The following is a 20,508-nucleotide window of genomic DNA, read 5'->3' on the forward strand; positions in this document are numbered from 1 at the left end:
AAGCTTTAACATTCAGTATCAACCCTGGAATCGAAGCTATTATGTGTGATTGTAAGTATAATGTAATTGTGTGAGGTATCATTGTTCAATATAGTTGATTTATCATGCTAGATCATTCTGAAAGAAAGAAAGAAGACCACGAGCAATATGACAATGTCTGTGCCCTGATGTTGTAAGGCTGATAAGACAAGGTGATAACTCATGCATTTGAAAAATATCACTTAACCCTTTGGGTTGACCCCAACATACAAACATCTAACACTATTATATTTCTTAGCAGACACACTGATCCAGGGCAACTTACAATTGTTAAAATATATCTCATTATTTTTACATACCATTACCCGTTTGCACACACCTGGGTTTTGACAGGACTAATCTAGATACAGTACCTTGCTCAAGGGTACAACAGCAGTGCCCCCCACCTGAGATTGAACTAAAGACCCTGGGACAACAGACAAAGTAACAAAATACATCTATAGGTAATGCATTTAACAAGGTGGGTCTACTTTTCCTGCAATCTTAGAGGGACCAAACACTTTTCACTGCCTTCTATGGCTGAAGCAATGCTGTCACACAGCACAGTTTCTGATGCAGTGGGAAGAAGCTGGTCTCGGCAGCATCTTTCTGACTTGATATCCCTGCTCCACCCAGAAATGGTGTATAGGATTTAGGTAAGGACACTGAGCAGTCCATGATCTGTTTACTGTGCTGTTCTCCTTGCACTTCTGTCACACTTCCTGCTTTACGAAATGGTGCATTTTAAACTTGATAGAGGCTTTGGGCTTCATAATTGATACTGTATTTATAATAGGCCTATATACTGTAAACAGATGTCATACAAAATATGCTCAAATTATTCAGTAGTGTAGATTAAATTTCAACACATTCTACATGATGCTCTGTTAATACATGTTCTTCAAAATCAATTTGCCATAAGTCCCTCAATTTTAATGTTGCCTCCTCATGGTGGTTTCATTGCTATCTTTAAACTTTCACACGCCTCTTTAAACTTTGCTGATGGCTTTTTCCATACAATAGTTCTTCTGTCTTAGCAAAATAAAAACAAACAAACAAACAGATAAATAATGGATGCATCAATCCATGTGTTAGTTTGTGGTGACTGCTCAACGTGTAGACGTCATGCATAAGAAAATGTTATTTGTAGGGTATCAAAAGTAGTTTATATGGTAATGTCTCGAACTTGTTTTCATTGTTGTAATTTAAAAATGATGGGTGACCCTAGTTTGCAATTGAATCTTGAGGAAATTATGAGAAAGAGGAATAAAGCAAGGAGCTGCTGCAGAAGTAGTGGCTAAGGAGTAGGCAGGATGCGAAGAAATGAACCCTAAGGGTGAGTTACAGACTAGGTATACACAAGTATTTGAACGGAAGAATTGTCTACCTTCCAATTATTATTATTATGTTCAATTAAGCTCACATAATACTAAAACAAGACGAATCCAAACACATAGCTACATCCCTATCTGCAGAGATTACAATGCTGCAGTTGTGTTGTGTTCATTGAATTGCGTTATGGTTGTACATGATTGTATTCAGTTATTGCACGTTGGCAGCCGGTCCACGTCAGTCTGCGCTCTGTTTCTGGGGGGAAGATATTTGCTGTGACACTGGAGTCAACGCGAGTCCGTCGGATAATAATTATAGTGGCTGTGAGGTGCATAATCCATGGTCACTATTAAAACTATTTCGTTTGTTTGTTGATTGGTTAAGGCTTACATTATGTTTAATTGAACTGCAAATACTTTAATATGGAGTTAAACTGGTGAGTGTTTTTCTTTTTTTTTTTCTTTATAGTTTTCACATCTCAGTATCACGTTAGATTATGTTATATATAGTCTATCGATAAAATGTAGTCGTTTTCTGGTATATTCTTGACAAGATAGTTTAACGACTTTAGTCAACGCATTACCTGCGCTAAACTGGCTCATCTCATCTAACGCTGTAGTTTGCTGTTGTTGCTGGTACTTACAATGTAAGTCATATAAGGTGGCTTTATTATTAATAATATAGGATAAGTAAAAATGTACATATTCTGGCTTACTGTGCACGTCTCAGACTTAAATGGTTGTATCTTTAATATCACCTTACTTGTAGTCTGTCTGATATATTTCCTTCAAAGTTCATGTTTGGTTTGAACTTGTTGCGATACCTATTTAGGATGGCGAGCAAAAAACATAATCATTCCGTATGTCATGTGAGTTTCTCTGATTCTATGCTATCTTTGTTTTTCCACAGGGATGTCCCCCCCCACAATGGCACTGCTGTGTTTTTCTCAAGAGATCTTTATGATAAATACTCCTTGGCTCCCAATATAAAAGAGCTCTGGGCCATTGCACACAGGTGTGTTAAAATACGAACTTGTAGCAATACGATTGTTCTTCACAACTAATATTTGTATATTCCTCTAAATATAGTTAATGATATACAGACGGGTGACAAATTAAAGGAACAACCAGTAAGTGTCTCAGTAAGGTGTTGGGCACCACGAGCCGCCAGAACAGCTTCAATGCTCTTGGCACAGATTGTACGAGTCTCTGGCCTCTACTGGAGGGATGAACACCGTTCTTCCAAAAGATATTCCCTCATTTGGGGTTTTGATGGTGGTGGTGGTGGAAAGTGCTGTCTAACATGTCTGTCCAAAATCTCCAATAGGTGTTCAATTGGGTTGAGATCTGGTGACTGTGAAGGCCATAGCATATGCTTCACATCATTTTCATTCTCATCAAACCATTCAGTGAGCCCTCATACCCTGTGGATGGGGCATTGTCATCCTGGAAGAGACCACTCCCATCAGGATAGAAATGTTTCACCATTGGATAAAGGAGATAATTCAGAATAACTTTGTAATGATTTGCAGTGACCCTTCCCTCTAAGGGGACAAGCGGACCCAAACCATGCCAAGAAAATGCCCCCCACACCATAACAGAGCCTCCGGACCACCTCACTGTAGGGGTCCAGCAGTCAGGCCTGTGCCACACATGCACTCGCCCACTTGTCGAGAACACTAGCCAGTTGAGCGTCTTTGTGACTGAAGCTCCTGCCATTCGTGCCCCAATAAGTCACTTAGATCCTTTCTTCTTGCCATCTTGATCCAAAATCGAGGTCAACTGGGCCCGCTCAGCATTTTTATACATGACACAGAGCATGAAGGGATGTTAATTGCTTAATTGTATCATGCAGTACACCTTCAGGAGGCGTCTGTATTTGTTATGTCCCTCCACTCAATTATTCAGGTTTTTCCTTTAATTTGTCACCCGTCTGTAGCTAGTCTTTGCACATCTGCTATTTCCATTTTCATGGCTTAAGGTCTTATAAAGAACACTGTATAAAAAGCAGTGTTTTTATGGAAAAATTAGGAACATAATATTTGAAATGTTTCCCCCACATTCTTGTTTTTCTAATTAAGCCTGAGTGAAATGTCGATGCGCATTATTAGTCTCGGGCAGAGATTTTAGGCATGGTTTTAGTGAAGTTAGTACATTTTGCTCTGTATGTTACAGTGAAATACGTGTCTTGCTCATCTCTTGGAAAATTAAACATACAAAATGCTACATTGATACCAAAAAACAATGTTTATTTTTGTTATGCTTTTTTCTCTCTAAGTCCAATAGTAAAATCTGACGAAGTTAAAAAAGAACAGAAAAGTGAAAATGATGGCATGCAACGTGAATCCAAGCCTTCAATGGAGCAAGAAGAAAAGCAGGCCACTTATGTTGAAAATGTGGTACCGGAACCAAAAGTACCCTTCCCCTGCTTGTCCAGTCTGACTGAGACTGAACAGAAGATTTATCTGCGACTGTTGACAACTACCAGTCGGAAACTCAAGGACAACGAAATGCAAACTTACCAGGTGCAGTACTTCACCTCTGGGCTGAAACACTGGTTTAATTATTTTTACTTGGCTGAATGTTTGATACATGTAGGCCCTAGTTAGAAAGAAATGCAGTTTCTTCTCAGACAAACATTTGAAGTAGTCACATCATTAAATGTGGTCTTTCTCCTAAAAATGAGACCCTCATATTCTTTTGTACTCTGATATGCCTTGGTTTGTGTGGACAAGGCACAGAGGGGACCCCCAGACAAACCTGGAATACGGTAAAAGCATTCCTTTAGTGAATTTTATATTTGAGCTACATTGTATTGTAAGTACCCTACCAAACGTGATACAATCAAATCATAACCTTTCAGTCCAATGCAATCATACCATAATCCTATTAAGTCCAGGAATCATGATTAATAAAGTATTTAAATATGTAAGTATTTTTCCTAACACTTCAATGTATGTTTTCTAGCGCTTACAAGAACTAGTGAACAATGAAGTGACTGAGTTTATGAAGTTCCTGCGAAACGTCGCGTGGAGCTGTGCAGAGGATTACAACTGTATTGCAGAAGGGGCTGCCCATTACCTGGAGGTATTGTTACATGGTCTCAAAAATAATTTGTAGACTGTCATAAATGCATCCTTAAATAGGCTTGTACTTGGCTCTAAACTGTGGGATGTCTGAAAGGATTTCTCTTCCATATTTCTTGAACAGGAATATTTCAGAGCCTGCAATGAGAAGGTGAAGAATTACCCAGAAGTTTACCTGATTAATGAAATGACCAGCATAACAGGAGGCAAATTTAACCCAGAGTTGTCACTGAATGTGGAGAAAGAATTGCTTGTGCTGGTAGGTGCTGAGGTTCATTCCTCATTATTTTGGAGGATGATGAGAAATGCCAGCTTTAACAGCCCCCTTAAATGAAATCTATCCAAACTTAATGAAGAGCAATCCATGAACCATTCACAAGTATTCAACTTGATGCTCAACATGCTTATCTGTTGTATAAGTATTTAGTCGCACAACATTTTCATACGGTCATGCTTACAGTTTTTATAGTTATAATAGTTAGCTGCAGACACATAATGGAGTTTTTGTTTTATATACAGTTAGGTCCATAAATATTTGGACAGGAACTAAAGACAGCTGCAGTGCAGGCCTGGCAGAGCATCACCAGGGAAGAAACCCAGCATCTATTGATGTCTATGGGTTCCAGACTTCAGGCAGTCATTGACTGCAAAGGATTTGCAACCAAGTATTGGTCCTCACAATTTAATTCATGAATATGTTAGTTTGTCCAAATACTTTTGAGTCCCTAAAATTCTGGGGACCACATATTAAAATGGGTACAGAGCCAAAATGATAACAATTGTGTCACTCTCCAAATATTTATGGCATAACTATATAGTTCTACTCCTGTTTCACTAGAGAGAATTTTTGTCCTGCTAGGGTCAAGTGAGGATGGCAAAGACGAGAACTCCCCTGATGCCAAAAGACATCCAGCTGACAGTGGACTACAACAGAGTGAAATCAGAAATGCCACCAGAAGAGAGAGCCTGCAGAGCACACAAAGTATGTACACCACACAACTTTTTCTTTAATCAAATTGGATACTATAATATCAGAAACATTTTCTTACTTGTCAGGATTCCCCAAAAGCATATTAAAAAGAGGGAAAATAAATGGTTTAGTGAAGTTCAGCACTATGCTTGTCATGGGTGATAAGGCATTTTTAAGCAATAGTAGATGGGGAAAAATGTTGTCTTATTTGGGAGTTCTTTACTCTACATGTCCTTGCCAGCTTCCAGAAACAGGCTTTTGTTGTTGACTTAAGATAAAGCATTTACTTTCTTAGCTGTAATCATATATTGCTCTTATAAATGTGTTGGATGTTGATATTTGAATCCTCTGAGTTTTGGAGCAATGACATCATTGTAGTTGCAGGGTGGCTAATGGCTAGAAACTTTACAGGAGCCTTATACTGAAACCTGTGAATTTATGTCTGTATTTAATTCCACCAGAGGGCATCCAAAGGCTTAAGTCACTTAGACACACTGATGAAGAAATGGGGGAGTTGAGAAATTTGTTATTGGAAATGTTAAATTCAAATGTTCTTATTCTACAGACAAAAACATATTTTACATTTATATATTTCACAGTTGAAGTCAGAAAAAGGCTAGCCAAGAAAAGCTTGAAGTTCTTGGCTGTATTCATTTTAGCATTTAAAATTAATAATAATGACTATATTTGCTTTTTGCAGCTAGTAAAGTATGTTTTAATGTTTTTTTTGCAGGACATCAGCAGTGATCTGAATGCAGAAAAGCTTTGTTTAAAATACAATCCTCATGTGTCTTTAACCAGTCTGGCATTTTATACCCTTCTGAACAACCATGGGCCAGACTACACTGATTCCTGGGAACTGCCAGTTTGTGTGAAAATGGTACCTGAGGAAGGTAATAAAGGACCCTAGAGAGGAAATATGGATAATCCTGATAACAGGGGACAGTCATTTCAAAGAGTGGTTTCTATAACTGAACAGCTAAGACCCTGTTTATTTAACTTGGACATTTTTAGGAAAGGTTTTCTTTGTGTGGTGTTCAGATTTTAACCTCGCAACACTTCAAAGCTTTCCCTTCCTCTTCTTGGTGTTTTTAGTATGACAATTTAAACAGGGAAAATCCCAGAATTGTTTCTCGAAAGCATTTGACTGTCGATAGTTGTCGATACATGTGAACTGTGGGTTAGTGCACTGTAATTGCACATTTTGGCCACAGAGTGGTGCACAGATGCACTTAAGATGCATTCATTCAGCAATTTGATTTGATAAGATTGATTTGAAGCTCTTTTGTACCTATTAAATATGTTTAGTAAAAAAAAATATATATATTTTTTTTTATATAGTATTTCGTCAAACAAGCAATTAAGTCCTATTCTGAATGCCAGACTAAAGCAAATTCATTAAACATCAGTAAAATAGGCACTTTTGCTTTGTGTTTGTATTAGTTACACTAAGACAGAAATGTATGAATTCAGAGTTCTGATTTTGTATTCCAGGTAACGGTTCGAAGAAAGCCATTTTTATCGATTCTCCTCTGTTGAAGAAGGAAATGACAATTAGGGAAAAAAATCGAATTTTCCATGAGGAAAGCATGAACCTCTCATTGAGCAGAAACTGTTTAAAGCACATTTCTGACGTGATGCTTAGTGACCATTCGTACAATCACCTGGTGTCGTTGACAGTAAGTTCACACTTTATTTATCCATCTATTGAAAACTCTTTCTAGCCAGCCAGCCTGAACTTGCCCAAACAAGTTTTAGGTTAGGTAAAGAAAGGAGAGAACCTAACAGAAATTAAAGATTTGTCCTTAACAGTGGTGAAGCAAAGCATTATTAATCAATGCCAACAGGCACAGATAATGTCAATGGCAGTAAATGTTTTATTTTTCATAATGAATCTGTTTAGTTTGAAATTGTGTGTGCCTAGTTAGCCTAACTAGTATGTAGTTGAAGACCAGTTTTCCAAAATTAAGCTTTATATATTGCACACACATCTGAATAGTTTCAGTTTTCAGTGAAATTGCTGATTTTCCAGGCTATGGTAGCAAATTTCACAAATTTAGCAGGATTATGTGGACGGACTTCGTTCTAACTCTGACTAACCTTATCCTCATGTAAAAACAATCTAAAGGCAAAGTTCATTAAAAGGCCTACTTATTACTAATTGTGAACATGTAGAAGTTATCAGTTACAGTTGTTCATGTACAGTTCAGTTGAATGTTGGAAAATTGGTCTTTGTTACAAGGTAGGTAATAATGGACCCCAGAGAGGAAATATGGATAATCCTGATAACAGGGAACAGTCATTTCAGAGAGTGTTTTCTATCACTGAACAGCTCAACCCTGCTTATTTAACTTGGATAATTAAAAGGACATTTTTTGGAAAGGTTTTCGTTGTGTTGTATTCAGTTTTTAACTTGAAAACACTTCAAAGCTTTCCCTTCCTCTTTGTTTTGATGTTTGTAGTTTGACATTTCATACAGGGAAAATCCCCAAAATGTGTCTCAAAGTATTTCTTCCTGTCTTGCAGGACAAGACCCAAAGAAAACCTATATCCTTTGATGACATGGATGTTGATTTTGAGACTGACTTAACAGACCTGGAAACCTTTGGAACATCATCTTCATCCAAGAAGCCCAAAAGCCAAAGCAGTCCAAAAAAAAAAAAGTCTGATGTTGCTGGTAAAACACCTGAGGTTTCTCAGCCAAGTACCGAACCACAAAAAATGGAGAAGACATCTGTAAAGTCTGATGAAGTTTTAGAAGACTCCAAAACTTCTGAATCTGAAACAGTCCTCAAAGACCTTACTTCTGCTGATGATAATTCATGGACGGATATAGAGGACACTTCCATGTTAGACAGTACTTTAGAAACAGAGATTAGTGTTATGGATAGAACTAAGTTGTCTAGTGAAAAAGATGATGGAAAGCTGGATACCTCTGGTTCAGCAAAAGTGTCAAGCTTGATGATACCCCCTGCACAGCTGTCAAAACCTGAACCCGGGGCTGCCTTGTTCTCTTCTAGCGTGGATTCGGATGAGGAGCGCTTGGTGATTGATGATGCCCTTTCCCAGGGCAAATCAGGGAAAAGATATATTCCACTACTTTGCAACACCTCCAGTGTGGAGGAGTCTGCTCCAGAACCCATACCAGACACCCCCAGGTCTCCTTCCCCTGAGCCCGAGAGACCGAGCGTGCACAGCCAAGCCACGTCAGATACAAGAGAAACGACAAGAGGGGGCCAAAGACTGGCACCAAAAGTGTCAAAGGACTGTGACCAGCTTGGGCAGATCCTCAAAATGCAGAGTGCCCTTCTTCAGCCCAGGCCAAAGCATCCCCAGGAGCCTTCATCCCCAAAGCCATATGCTGGTAACACTGGCCACTTAGCCGCCACTATTCAGAGCCACCATCAGCAGCTCCTGAAGCCCTCCGTCTCTTCCTTCCTGGAGGCTAGTCAAGGAGGAGGTGCTCCCACTGCTGCTGTGCCCACACCAGCCGACAGCCAGCAGCCTGCAGGGCCTTCTAAGCGTAAGAGTCGTTTCACTTGGTTTCAGATCTGGGTGGAGTTCTGTGTTGATGAGCTAAGGGTGGAATAAGGGAAGAATGGGTGGTCCTGATAAATTACAATGTTTTTCAGACATATTATATTAAACACATTACTGTAATTATCTGATACAGAAGCAGTAATGTTGTTTCTTTACATTGTCTTAATGGGAGTGATAGTACTGCAAGTTCTGTCTTGTCATTGTAGCAACCCAGTCCAGTTACACATTTTTAAAGAACTCTTTTGAAGTGATCAAGGATGTCTTCGATATGGTTGTTGTTACTGTTTATCTACCAGAGGGGTTAAAACGAATTCTTTCTGGTTTTCCCTAAACCTCCTGTTCGTCTCAATTCATTTAATTTCATTGGTTTAGGCAATGGCTTTTCTCTTGTTTACTGATTCAATGTTTGATTACTTGCATCTGGCCAGTTTTTAGCTTTGATTATCAACTGAGTCCTTATGTAATGTATAACTGGAGACAGATATGTAAACGAAATTATGCCATCCAAACATCTCTTAGAAACTCCTCTGGTTTGCAGCAAACATCTGGAACATCATTCTCGGCCCACAACTGCCTCACAGGAGAATGCCTGGCACTGCTTTGCTGCTGTTCATTTTAAAACCTCTTTGGGGTCTGTTTTAAAGATCTGATTAGTATAGATTGTAGGTATCCTGATCAATAATTATCATACTAATCCAAACATGTTTTCCCTCCAGGTTGAACAATTACCCAGTCATTCTTAATGCTCAGTATATTCTTCTAATTTCTGAAAGGATACAAGAAAAATGTCTGGAACAGAGATTTCTGTGGTATCAGGCTTTGACCTTACAAAAATGTATAAACCATCTGTCATTTAGAGGAGGACATTTACAACACAGCGTCTCTGATAAAGTAGGCCAGAGCTGCTCAGGTTGTTATAGTCGATTGTTCAATTTGATACATTTTAACTTTTGCTTAATCTAAACAATTTGCAGCTGTGCCACATGTACATATTATATTGCATATAATCCTAATAAACCTTCTTTAACATTTAATGTTTTAACATTCATATAGTTTTTCTTGTATATGTTTTTATTATTATTACAGGAGGATTTTGCGTTTTACTGTTTTGCTTTCTAGCTTTTTAAAGTGTGTGTTTTTATCAGGACTGCTTCCACATGATCTGTTGTTGAAGGAGGAAAATGAGCTGGATTATGAGACTCCGCAGGAAGGCAATCTTGTGTACAAACTGTACAGTTTGGGAGATGTGCTAATGATGGTGCGAAGCAATGTCAACGCAGCTCAGCCGAAACTCGGGCAGGGCTTTAGCAAGGTAGTTTTCTTGCTTTCAATTTCATTTAATATTCTTATTTGAGCTTTAAGGAACTTTTGGTTTACTTCAACCCGCCCCAACAGTGAAAAGACCTCTTCCTGAAGGAAACACCTGTTTTCTAAAGTAATCTTTTAATTCATCAGTGTATTTTTATTGTATTGTTTCTAAAGGTAAACGTGGTTGAGTTGTTAAAAACCAATTACACTGAAATCAGAGAGAACTTGCTTTTTGTTATGATAATTTATTATTTGGTTGAATTCAGCATCCTTTTTCCTTTATCACAGTGACACCTATATCCCCCACGCCCCTTTTGTAAATACAAACTAATTTCCTGTCTCAATGTTTTTACTTTGAAATGTTGTTTTCATGGTCTTTTCATTGAAGAAATGTACCTGTGTTTCAGCAACTGGTTTGGCAACTTTTTAGAAAATTTTCAAAAATGTTCCCATTGTACTCAAGAAGATTTAAAGTATTAGATTAAATCCTGAATGCCACAATGTGCGGGTAGAATTGCACTACAAAATATGCCAGTGTGGGATTGTTACTTCCTTAAAAGTACTTTAAAAGTAATTGAATTACATAAAGATCTGTGGGTGTTATTGATCTGAAAAATTTACTTTTCTTTCCACAGAAATAAGAGTGTTGCATATGCTAGTTAGTTCTGACAACGTATTTAGGCTTATATTCGACACATAAACACTTTGGCTGTTTTAACTGGTAATACAGTTACCCTCAGAGGCAGAAAGCTGATTTATAGAGCTTCTATAAACAGAATAATGTTTAAACAAACAACATTTTGAAATTACATCTTAATTGAATATTTTGATGACACATAATAACCATCATTTTTTTTCTCCATTTCTCACACAGAATATTCCTGTCTATGTTTTGCCTAAGCTGGAGTATCAGACCTGCTATGGAGTGGAAGTTCTCACTAAAAGTGAAGCGTGTCGCTTGTGGGCTGAAAAACTGTTGCATTCCAGCACCACACTCTTCATAGGTAAGACTGCAGCCTCGCCATCTCAGTGCTGATCATACTTGTTGGGGTGTTTGTGAACTTCACAATAACATCCTTTACCTCCTAAAATGACAGGATTTTAAAACCTGCAAGTCCTCAATTTATTTTTGGAGCTGTACAACTTTATTTCCCTTCATACAAGCCTTGATCCCTCAAGCAACATTCAGTTCCTCATTTTCATCCAAACTGCAGCTACTCTCTGAGAGCAGGGGGGGGGTCTCTTTGTACTTCGTCTGGGTGTCACTGATTGCTTAGTGCAGCTTTTACAAACAAAATTTTAGTTTCTTCTTAAGTTTATTTATGTAAATTTACACTTATTGCGTTTCCCCCAAATCATCTGGGTTACCCGATTTTCAAGTGGCAAAAAGAGAGTTAAAGTCAGATTCCTTATTTGGAGATGGGCAGGCCTGTATTCTGTGTCTTTCATCTCTGCGCTTCAGCAGAGAGGAGAACCTCAGAATGAAATCCAAATGCTGGAATTTCACCACATACCAAGCTTGGATTTACTGCATTTAACCCTCAAGATTCTGAAAGCATTGTAAATGTACATGACAATTAATGTTCCTTTCAGAATTTGCACCAGATAATAGTACACAAATGTTTCGCTGTTTTTTTTTGTTTTGTTTTGTTTTGTTTGCTAATACAGCAGTTTGGACTGAACAGTTTCTTTATAACAGTAAATTGTTATTGAATGACTCACCAATTGTACTGTAAAGTTGTTGTTTTTAGCTGTTTGAGATGTTGCTAAGCCTACCGTCATTTTCTCACAAGCTGCCAACCAAGATAGGCACTAAAGAATCTCAACTACACAGAGACATTTTCTAATTGCATATGTTACATATGCTGCCCAATTTATAATTCTGACAGTGCACATATGTACAGTGGGCTGCATAAGTATTCACCCCCCAAAAACTTTTGCACATTTTAACATGGAATCAAAATGAATTAATTTGTTTTTGACACTATATTTTTTTAGTGAGATGCAACACCTTAATTGATTTCTGGTCAATACAATAAAATAGATCCACAGTCTCCTGTATTTGGCAACTGCTTAGAATTATAAACTCAGCCTCTCCCACATCTTAATAAGATTTCAATGATCCATGATGTTTAGCAGGTGATCTCACTCTTGCCTTCCCCCCCCCCCAGGCTGTGTTGTCTGGTTGTATATTCTAACTCCTAACTCCCACTCCTTTATTTGGTTATTGTTTGGTATTCTGAAATGATACATAATTTACCAGTTCATTTTTGTAATTCTTTGCAATTAGGAGAGTCCACCCTCAGCCTCCATGTGCTTTTTGCAGAACCCCCCCCCCCGCCCACCTCTATGTTCTGAAGGTCCAAAGTTTAAAGACACTATTTGTTCCCCCTGTAAATGTTTACTTTATGAATCAGTGTATTAATGTATATTCCTTAGTTTTTTTCTTTGTATGCCTTATCTGTGATTCTTGTGACTGATGATGTCTGGTTCCTTTCTGACATCTTCTAGATTTATTATTATTCTCTTTCTTGGTTGGAGAGTTTCTTGTTGCTTTGAGAGTGTTGACATGTTGGATTGGGAATGTCCAGGCATGTCAGGACACTTTCTTACAATCTGCTTGTTTCCTGCAAGGGCATAAAACTTGAACAAATTGACTTTATATGAGATGTTGTTCCTTTTTATAAAAGAATCAGCTCTTTAAAATATCATCTAAAATGTGCAACCAAGTCAAGACTTGTAATCAATCTTGTTTCAGTGGTTTGGCTGTATATCTTTGTTACAAAGCATTCACACATTTGAATATGAGATGAAATTCTCTACATCAAACTTATTTTCTGCTTATATATGGTTTAATTGAATCTTTGCCTATCAGATTTGTTTTGTTCACATTTTGTATTTACATATTTACAATTCCATATTTCTTTGTTCCAATACCCATCTAAAACACTTTGTTTGATAAGGGTTTATTTGTTTTAGTTTTTCTTCAAAGCTACTCTTATGAATGTCTCCTGACTGAGCTGGTCAGTGATTTTGAATTATTATATTTTTGCAAGTTAAAGATTGTACATTTCTTTCCCCGCGCATGGAGGAGTAATGACTTGACTCCCATTATCGAGCCCATCCCAGCAGCCCACCCTTTTATTCCCTAGCAACCGAATCTAAGAGCGGGGGCTCAGCTCAGCAAGTTATTCTTTCCTTAAAGTTCAAAATAAATATTAACTGTAAAAAGTGGGGATTTCCTCACTTCCCCAAACTGTGGGATTAGGATTCCTATATATGGTATAGGGTGTGTCTAAACTACAACCTATACTCTGTAATTTCAGTGTCATCAGCTACTGTTTCACTCCAAACTAGATAAAAATAGAAAAAATAAATCTTTCTGTTATAGATCAGCAGTAGAAGTTGTCTATTGTATGTATTGGAATAGAAAATACAGGAATTTGCATTTCAGTACCCACGGTCATGACAGCTTCAGATGATGAGAGTCTAATGATGTTTTTTGTGCTTGAGGGTGTGGAGCTGTGCAGCGTCAAGAATGATACAATGCACAGAACTCGACAAGCTCTCTCATGCATGACTTAATCTGTAGCTCTTCCTTCAAGACTGCCTAGTCGTTCTGAATCGGCTTGGTGTTAAGCAGAAGGTTGTTTTTCACAAGTTACAAATCTATCGTTTTACGCTGCTCAAACCGAGAAGCAATCCATGACAAAGGGCATCAATCGAATGCACAATTTTATGCCTGTATTGAAGGCACTGGTTCAACTAGAAATCGATCCATTGAATGTAATGGGAGTCTCTCCTCTTCACTTCATTAACACTACAATTTAAAAGTGCATGCAGCCTTAAGCAAACATTTTATGTTTCCCTTTTATTAATCCAAACTCGCATTATGTAATTGGCCGAGCACGCCTATAAGACATTGACAAGCGAGGGTGGAATGCAGGCCATGTGTAATCGGGGGGTAAAGAGTGCCTAAGGCCAAAACTACTGAGAAGAAAATAATGTAGGTTGTCTGAGGATACCATTTGGAAAATGTCTGCAAATATTTGATTGACTGCACTAAATTGACTGCACTTCTCTTCTAGACATGAAACTGTTTTTCATTCCAGCATGCCTTTCTTTTTTTTTTGTGTGTGTGTCCTTTTCCTTTTCTGCAGCTCATATCGATGCTCTCACCTCAAAGCTCTTCATGATGGAAGAGTTTACATCGGAAAGAACAGCAGATAAATTTGGTGACTTCAAGTAAGTGTTTTCCAGACTGCAGTCGGTACATTACGTATCTCTGGACTCTGTTGCCAAGCTTGGCGCATCTCCAGTCACTCGGGGCTGGGTGTCTCCCACAACAGTTACAGGTGGGGAAAAAAGTATTTCTTTAGGAACTTCATGGTGTAAAAGTACATTTGTAAGTTTTATCTCCTTGAGCATTTGCAAATCTACTATACTGCATTCCAGATGCTTTTCTCCACAGCATTTCTGAAAATGGATAACACTTTTATAAATGAACCAGTGCACAATAACAGTTCTGCCATCCAAGTTAAGATCTCATTGCACACAGTGTTAGATGTTTGTAAATATATTCAGGAATGGTGGTGTTAATTGTGCTAGTGAAAATTACTCGAGTACGAGTGTCTAAAGACTGGTCAAAATAGGTTTCTCTTTCTGTGACCGGTGCACCTGTATGATTAGAAAGCAATCAGAAGAAGGCAGGTTCCTGTTGCTGTATTCATTAATCTGTATTCCTTCTTTCTTCCTTTTTATAGACCAGCAAATTCCTTGAACATACTTCACCATTTATTGAAAAAGGTTATTGGGTAAGTCCTTTCAATGACCAGTTCATGTTGTGGATTATAGTTACACAATTTTAGCAATCTCCAAACGAATTATAGCAAGGACCAAAAACAAAACAAAAAATAAATAAAAAAATATATAAAACATTATATTAGACCATCATTTTGCATTTCCTGACCGTATAACCCAAATACCCCAGATATTGAATTGATTAGAATTGCGAATAAACCTGTCCTCAAACTGATGATTGTGTTTACTATGCATTCAGGACATTTTTATGGCACAGTAGTTTTAAGTATTCTCCGTTTAAGAAGTTGGAATATATATTCCGAATGTTCTGTATACTTGCATTGTAACATTCTGGGCTGGATTTTTTTGTCACAGTTCAGTACACCTTTTCCTCCCCCATTAAAGAACATAGATTCTCTCTGCTTGTGATCTTCAAAAAACTGTTCTATGTATTGGGGAGGGATATTGAACTTACAGCTGTTTATAGTTTACAGGAGGGAAGGTACCTATTGAGCCACAAAGCTGGGGAGCCATTAGTCACCATTTTGAAAGCGTCTGATGGAAAGAAGGTGACACGGGCGACTTACAACTTGTATGAAGCTCACAGCACCCAGCCTCTGCCCTGTGCCAGTTCTGTTGTGCCCTGGGTGCCCGTGGACCCATCCCAGCTGCTCCCATTCCACATCAGACAAGGCAGAGTACCCTGCACCTTCCCCCCCAGGCCTGCGGGCAACATGCAGGGCCCCAAGGTATGCCATTGTTCAAACGGGCTATATCTTTTAAGGAGCTTATCCTTTTAATTGAAGCCATTGTTTAAAAATCTTTGTCTTAGGGTAGGATTTTGGTTTTTAATAGTTAACACAATATAATGTGAAGTGACTTATTTGTGGAAATGTGAAATCTGTGTCTTGAAACCCCAGTGGATACTGAGCTCCAGGTTATGCTAAAGTCCTCTCTTCAGTAAGTGTAATCAGATAGCTGAGTTTTTATCTGTCCATTAACCCTCCTTTGTGTGTCTGTGAAGTGCAGATGAGCTTAATAGTTTCTAACCATCCACACCAGTAATTATGCATGAGAAGAGTACAGGGCATTGATGGCTGAGCTGCTAATGATACAGTATCATTATAAAGAATAAGATACTCATTTGCAACCACTTTTTATATCATAACTCAGTAGCATGGTTTTAATAAGCCTGGTAGCCTAAGCATAGAACTATCTTTAGAATATTTAAATCTCTGCACGAAGTGGGCATGTAGTGAAGAATACAGGAATTCTCTGTCAAAAAAAAATGAAAAGATTAATCTTAATATTGCTACACAAAATGTAATAAAAAAATATTCAGTACTGTGCAGAAGTTTTAGGCAGGTGTGAAAAAATGCTGTAAAGTAAGAATGCTTTCAAAAATAGACATGTTAATAGATTATATTTATCAATTAACTAAATGCAAAGTGAGTGAACAGAATCCATATTTGGCGTGACCACCCTTTGCCTTCAAAACAGCATCAATTCTTCTAGGTACACTTGTACAAAGTCAGGGATTTTGTAGGCATATAGTCAGGTGTTTGATTAAACAATTGTACCGAACAGGTGCTAATGATCATCAATTCAATATGTAGGTTGAAACAGAATCATTAACTGAAACAGAAACAGCTGTGTAGGAGGAATACCACTGGGTGAGGAACAGCCAAACTCAGCTAACAAGGTGAGGCTGCTGAAGACAGTTTACTGTCAAAAGTCATACACCATGACAAGACTGAGCACAGCAACAAGACACAAAGGTAGACTTGCGGGCAAAAAAGCCATACCTCCGACGTGGCAACAAGGCCAAGTGACTCAACTATGCACAAAAACGCAGGAACTGGGTGCAGAAAAATGGCAGCAGGTGCTCTGGACTGAGGAGTCAAAATTTGAAGGGCTAGAGAGCAGTACATGAATGAGTGTCTGCAGGCAACAGTGAAGCACGGTGGAGGTTCCTTGCAGGTCTGGGGCTGCATTTCTGCAAATGGAGTTTGGGATTTGGTCAGAATTAATGGTCTCCTCAGTGCTGAGAAGTACAGGCAGATACTTATCCATCATGCAATACCATCAGAGAGGCATCTGATTGGCCCCAAATGTATTCTGCAGCACGAGGACCCCAAACATACAGCAACAGTCATTAAGAAGTATCTTCAGCGTAAAGAAGAACAAAGAGTCCTGGAAGTGATGGTATGGCCTCCACAGAGCCCTGATCTCAACATCATCGAGTCTGTCTGGGATTACATGGAGAGAGAAGCAACTGAGGCTGCCTAAATCCACAGAAGAACTGTGGTTAGTTCTCCAAGATGTTTGGGCCAACCTACCTGCCGAGTTAAAAAACTTCAAAAACTGTGTGCAAGTGTACGTAGAAGAATTGATGCTGTTTTGAAGTCAAAGGGTGGTCACACCAAATATTGATTTCATGTAGATTTTTCTTCTGTTCACTCACTTTGCATTTAGTTAATTGATAATCTATTAAAGTCTATTTTTGAAAGCATTTTTTCTCACCTGCCTAAAACCTTTGCACAATACTGTATATATTCTACTTGTTCTTCACCTCAGTAATACTATGGCTAGAGTTATTTAGTATTTTCTATCAATAATGCGGTGAATATTTTGGTGATGTTCATTTCAGTTCATTAAGCAGTATTTGTAAAGAGCAGCTATTGTTTAGTTTATCAGATCTCACATTTTCCCACTCAAAGTCCGTGTTGCACAACATCTAAGCATCTGTTTAAACTACAGCAGCCAAACCCCTCGATAGCCAAACCCTGACTCTCTGGGTTGAGTTTCCTTTACTGTATTTTCTTTAGCTGATGATCGTACCCCTCCCTACAAATGTGATTTAAAACCATTAGGAGGAGACATGGACTTGCTGTCATTAATTGAATGGAACAAATACTTGGTTGTAATGTAATTATTTATGAATCAATGAAAAGCATATGTTGTCCAAAAGGAACAGCATTTTTTAAGGGAGACAGACCATAGGCTTAGATCTTGATTCTATGATGAAAAATTCTGTTTACCTAAGGAAATCTAAACTGCCTCTGGTTTTGTTGCTATTTGTAGAACTAATGATCAAAATATCTGAAAACTATTTAAACCTGGCATTGATAAAAGTACAACAACAGGAACATCATAAGTTCCCTTTATGGCATTGTTTTATTTCGTCTGCTTATTTGAATACATAAAAAAGACACACTAGTTAACATTAAGTTTATAAGGTTTGTAGTGAATAAATCGATAATAATAAAAGGTTGTGTAAATGTCGAATATTGTTCATTAATATATACAATCCAGAGAAGAGTTCAGAAGGGTGTAATTGTCTGAAACCGTAATGAAATGTGATCCCTGTTAGCACCAGGGCTGCTGTTGTGTACTGCTTTCCTCTCTTCGCTGTGGATCTGATGTGAAATGAATGCTGACACTCTTAATCAAAGTTCTTTGTGTAGCCGTGTCAAAACAAATCTGTCTTCTGCTCAGTTATTTTTAGTGTCTTCCTGTGACACTGCCGGATTGTCTTTGCTCTTTATTACAGTGGTGAGCTACAGTAAAAATGTCTGTCGATTCTTATTATCCCCCTGGGATATGTGCAGGCATTCAGTCTGGTTATCTGCGATTTTTTCAGAAACTCCTTTCACATCATTGCTGAGGTACAATCTTATGTACAAAGTTTGTGGCAAAATCAGCAAGCTGCAGCTTTATTTAATAGCGACCACAGCCCCAGCTTCAGATAAACTTTGAGTCTGTGTGAGTCACGCTGCTTCACTTTGGAAACTGTGAGACATTCCTCAAACAAAGCCAAGAGCACTTTTAACTCTACCAGTGCCCTCCCCACTGCATGCTCCAGCAGTGGAGAAACTTCTCTGGTTGGGTTCAGGATTTTATTTTCCCTTCTCATGGAACTGCATAAGTATTTCTCAGAACACCAACTAATATTGCCTGCATGACTTTATCTCCTATTCCTTCTTGGAATGATCACAATGTAACTATTTGGTTCTGTCAGTCAGTGTATAAACCTGTCATTATCAACTACTCTTGTATATAATATAGGTTATACAAATGAATCCCTCATTGATTACATTAGCAGCACCAGGCCCATACACTGGTAATGTGCATTACAAAGAAATGTATATCTTTTCTAATACCCTGCATTATTCACAAATTAGCTTGTGTGATTTTACAGTCTGCTAATTGTATTAGTTTGTCTCACTATAGGTTTTCATTTTGAAGTGAATTATGCCAACTTTGTATACCTATCAAAGTACTATGAAAACCCTGCGATTTGAGTCTTACATTTTAATGTCTTCTCCCCCTGGACACGGAACAGTCTTCCATTCAAGCTTGAACTATGAACAGGCAAACATTCGTCAACTGTTTAATTAGTATCTTGTCTTTTTTATCTTTTAAATTCACAATAATCCTTAAACTAAAGAATAGCAATCTCCATTGGTTGGGTAATACTTCAGTAACTTGTAATCTCAATTCCTTTCTTTCAGGTGGGTGTGGCAAAAGGAAAGAAAAATAGTGCTTGTGCAAGAAAGGCTATTGCCATGGAAATGCAGAATCCTGCCCTGCCAGCACAGCCTGGCGCACAGCAGGGCGTGGCTGCCAAGAAGAAAAAGAAGAAGAAGAACAAGGGGACACGTGCTAAACGAGCTCAGAAGGGAAAGGAGAAAATGAGGCAAAGGAGACTGCAGCAGAAAAACCAGAACACAACTTAACATACAAAATCTTGTCGAAAGTGTAGAAGTTAAATGCAGGAGTAAAACTATTTTTGATTCTGCTCACTGGGGCTCTTGAGATGAAGCTCTTGAATGGAGTTTCTTTAACACCCATTTGGATTTATATTTTCATCTTTTTTTTTATGTAAGAAAGCTCTTTTGAATATGAATGCAATGTTCCTTCCATTCATCTTAAAATGCATTTTAGTATATTTCTACAGGACATTCTTCATTGAGTGTAGTGGTACTAAAAATAAATAATACTCAATTTCCTGCTTTCTGATTTCAAGTCCAGATGAAAAATGTGTGTCTATATGTATATATGTGTATATATAAATATTTTCAAAATAAAGTCTATTAAACATTGTCTTTAGTACAAGACATTTATTTGGGAGGAGTCTAGTGGACATCACATGGTTTTAACTGAAGGAAATCAGCCTTCAGTCTATGGTTGAAATGCTATTTTTAAAACTCTAGTCAGCATACAAAACAAATCAAAAACAGAAATGCCATGATATCACGCTGCCAAAAAATCAAGTCACCAAAAAGATTAATTATTTTAGAATTCTCATTTTAGTTCATCAATCTTTTGGTTCTTCTCCGCTGTGTGACGCTGATGTTCCTGGAAAGCTTTGCAGTCTCGTTACTGACAACTGCCACTGAGGAAAACTCCAAGAGGGAAACAAATAGAAATTGGATAAATTGGTTCAAGAAAA

At 38.0% G+C, this 20,508-nt stretch overlaps 1 protein-coding gene across 1 annotated transcript; it reads left to right on the forward strand.

Annotated features, from left to right (window-relative positions):
- The first annotated feature begins 1,617 nt into the window (after positions 1 to 1,617).
- Positions 1,618 to 20,158, forward strand: ice2 (interactor of little elongator complex ELL subunit 2). Its single transcript, XM_066701865.1, has 15 exons — positions 1,618 to 1,786; positions 2,260 to 2,364; positions 3,628 to 3,874; positions 4,317 to 4,436; positions 4,560 to 4,694; positions 5,295 to 5,417; positions 6,139 to 6,298; positions 6,900 to 7,084; positions 7,932 to 8,928; positions 10,091 to 10,257; positions 11,128 to 11,257; positions 14,414 to 14,498; positions 15,017 to 15,067; positions 15,541 to 15,802; positions 19,568 to 20,158. The coding sequence occupies exons 1-15, from the start codon at positions 1,773 to 1,775 to the stop codon at positions 19,790 to 19,792; spliced, it is 3,006 nt and encodes a 1,001-aa protein (XP_066557962.1). The 5' UTR covers positions 1,618 to 1,772; the 3' UTR covers positions 19,793 to 20,158.
- The last annotated feature ends 350 nt before the right edge of the window (positions 20,159 to 20,508 follow it).

This window comes from Amia ocellicauda, chromosome 4 (genome assembly GCF_036373705.1).
Source record: "Amia ocellicauda isolate fAmiCal2 chromosome 4, fAmiCal2.hap1, whole genome shotgun sequence".
NCBI lineage: Eukaryota > Metazoa > Chordata > Actinopteri > Amiiformes > Amiidae > Amia > Amia ocellicauda.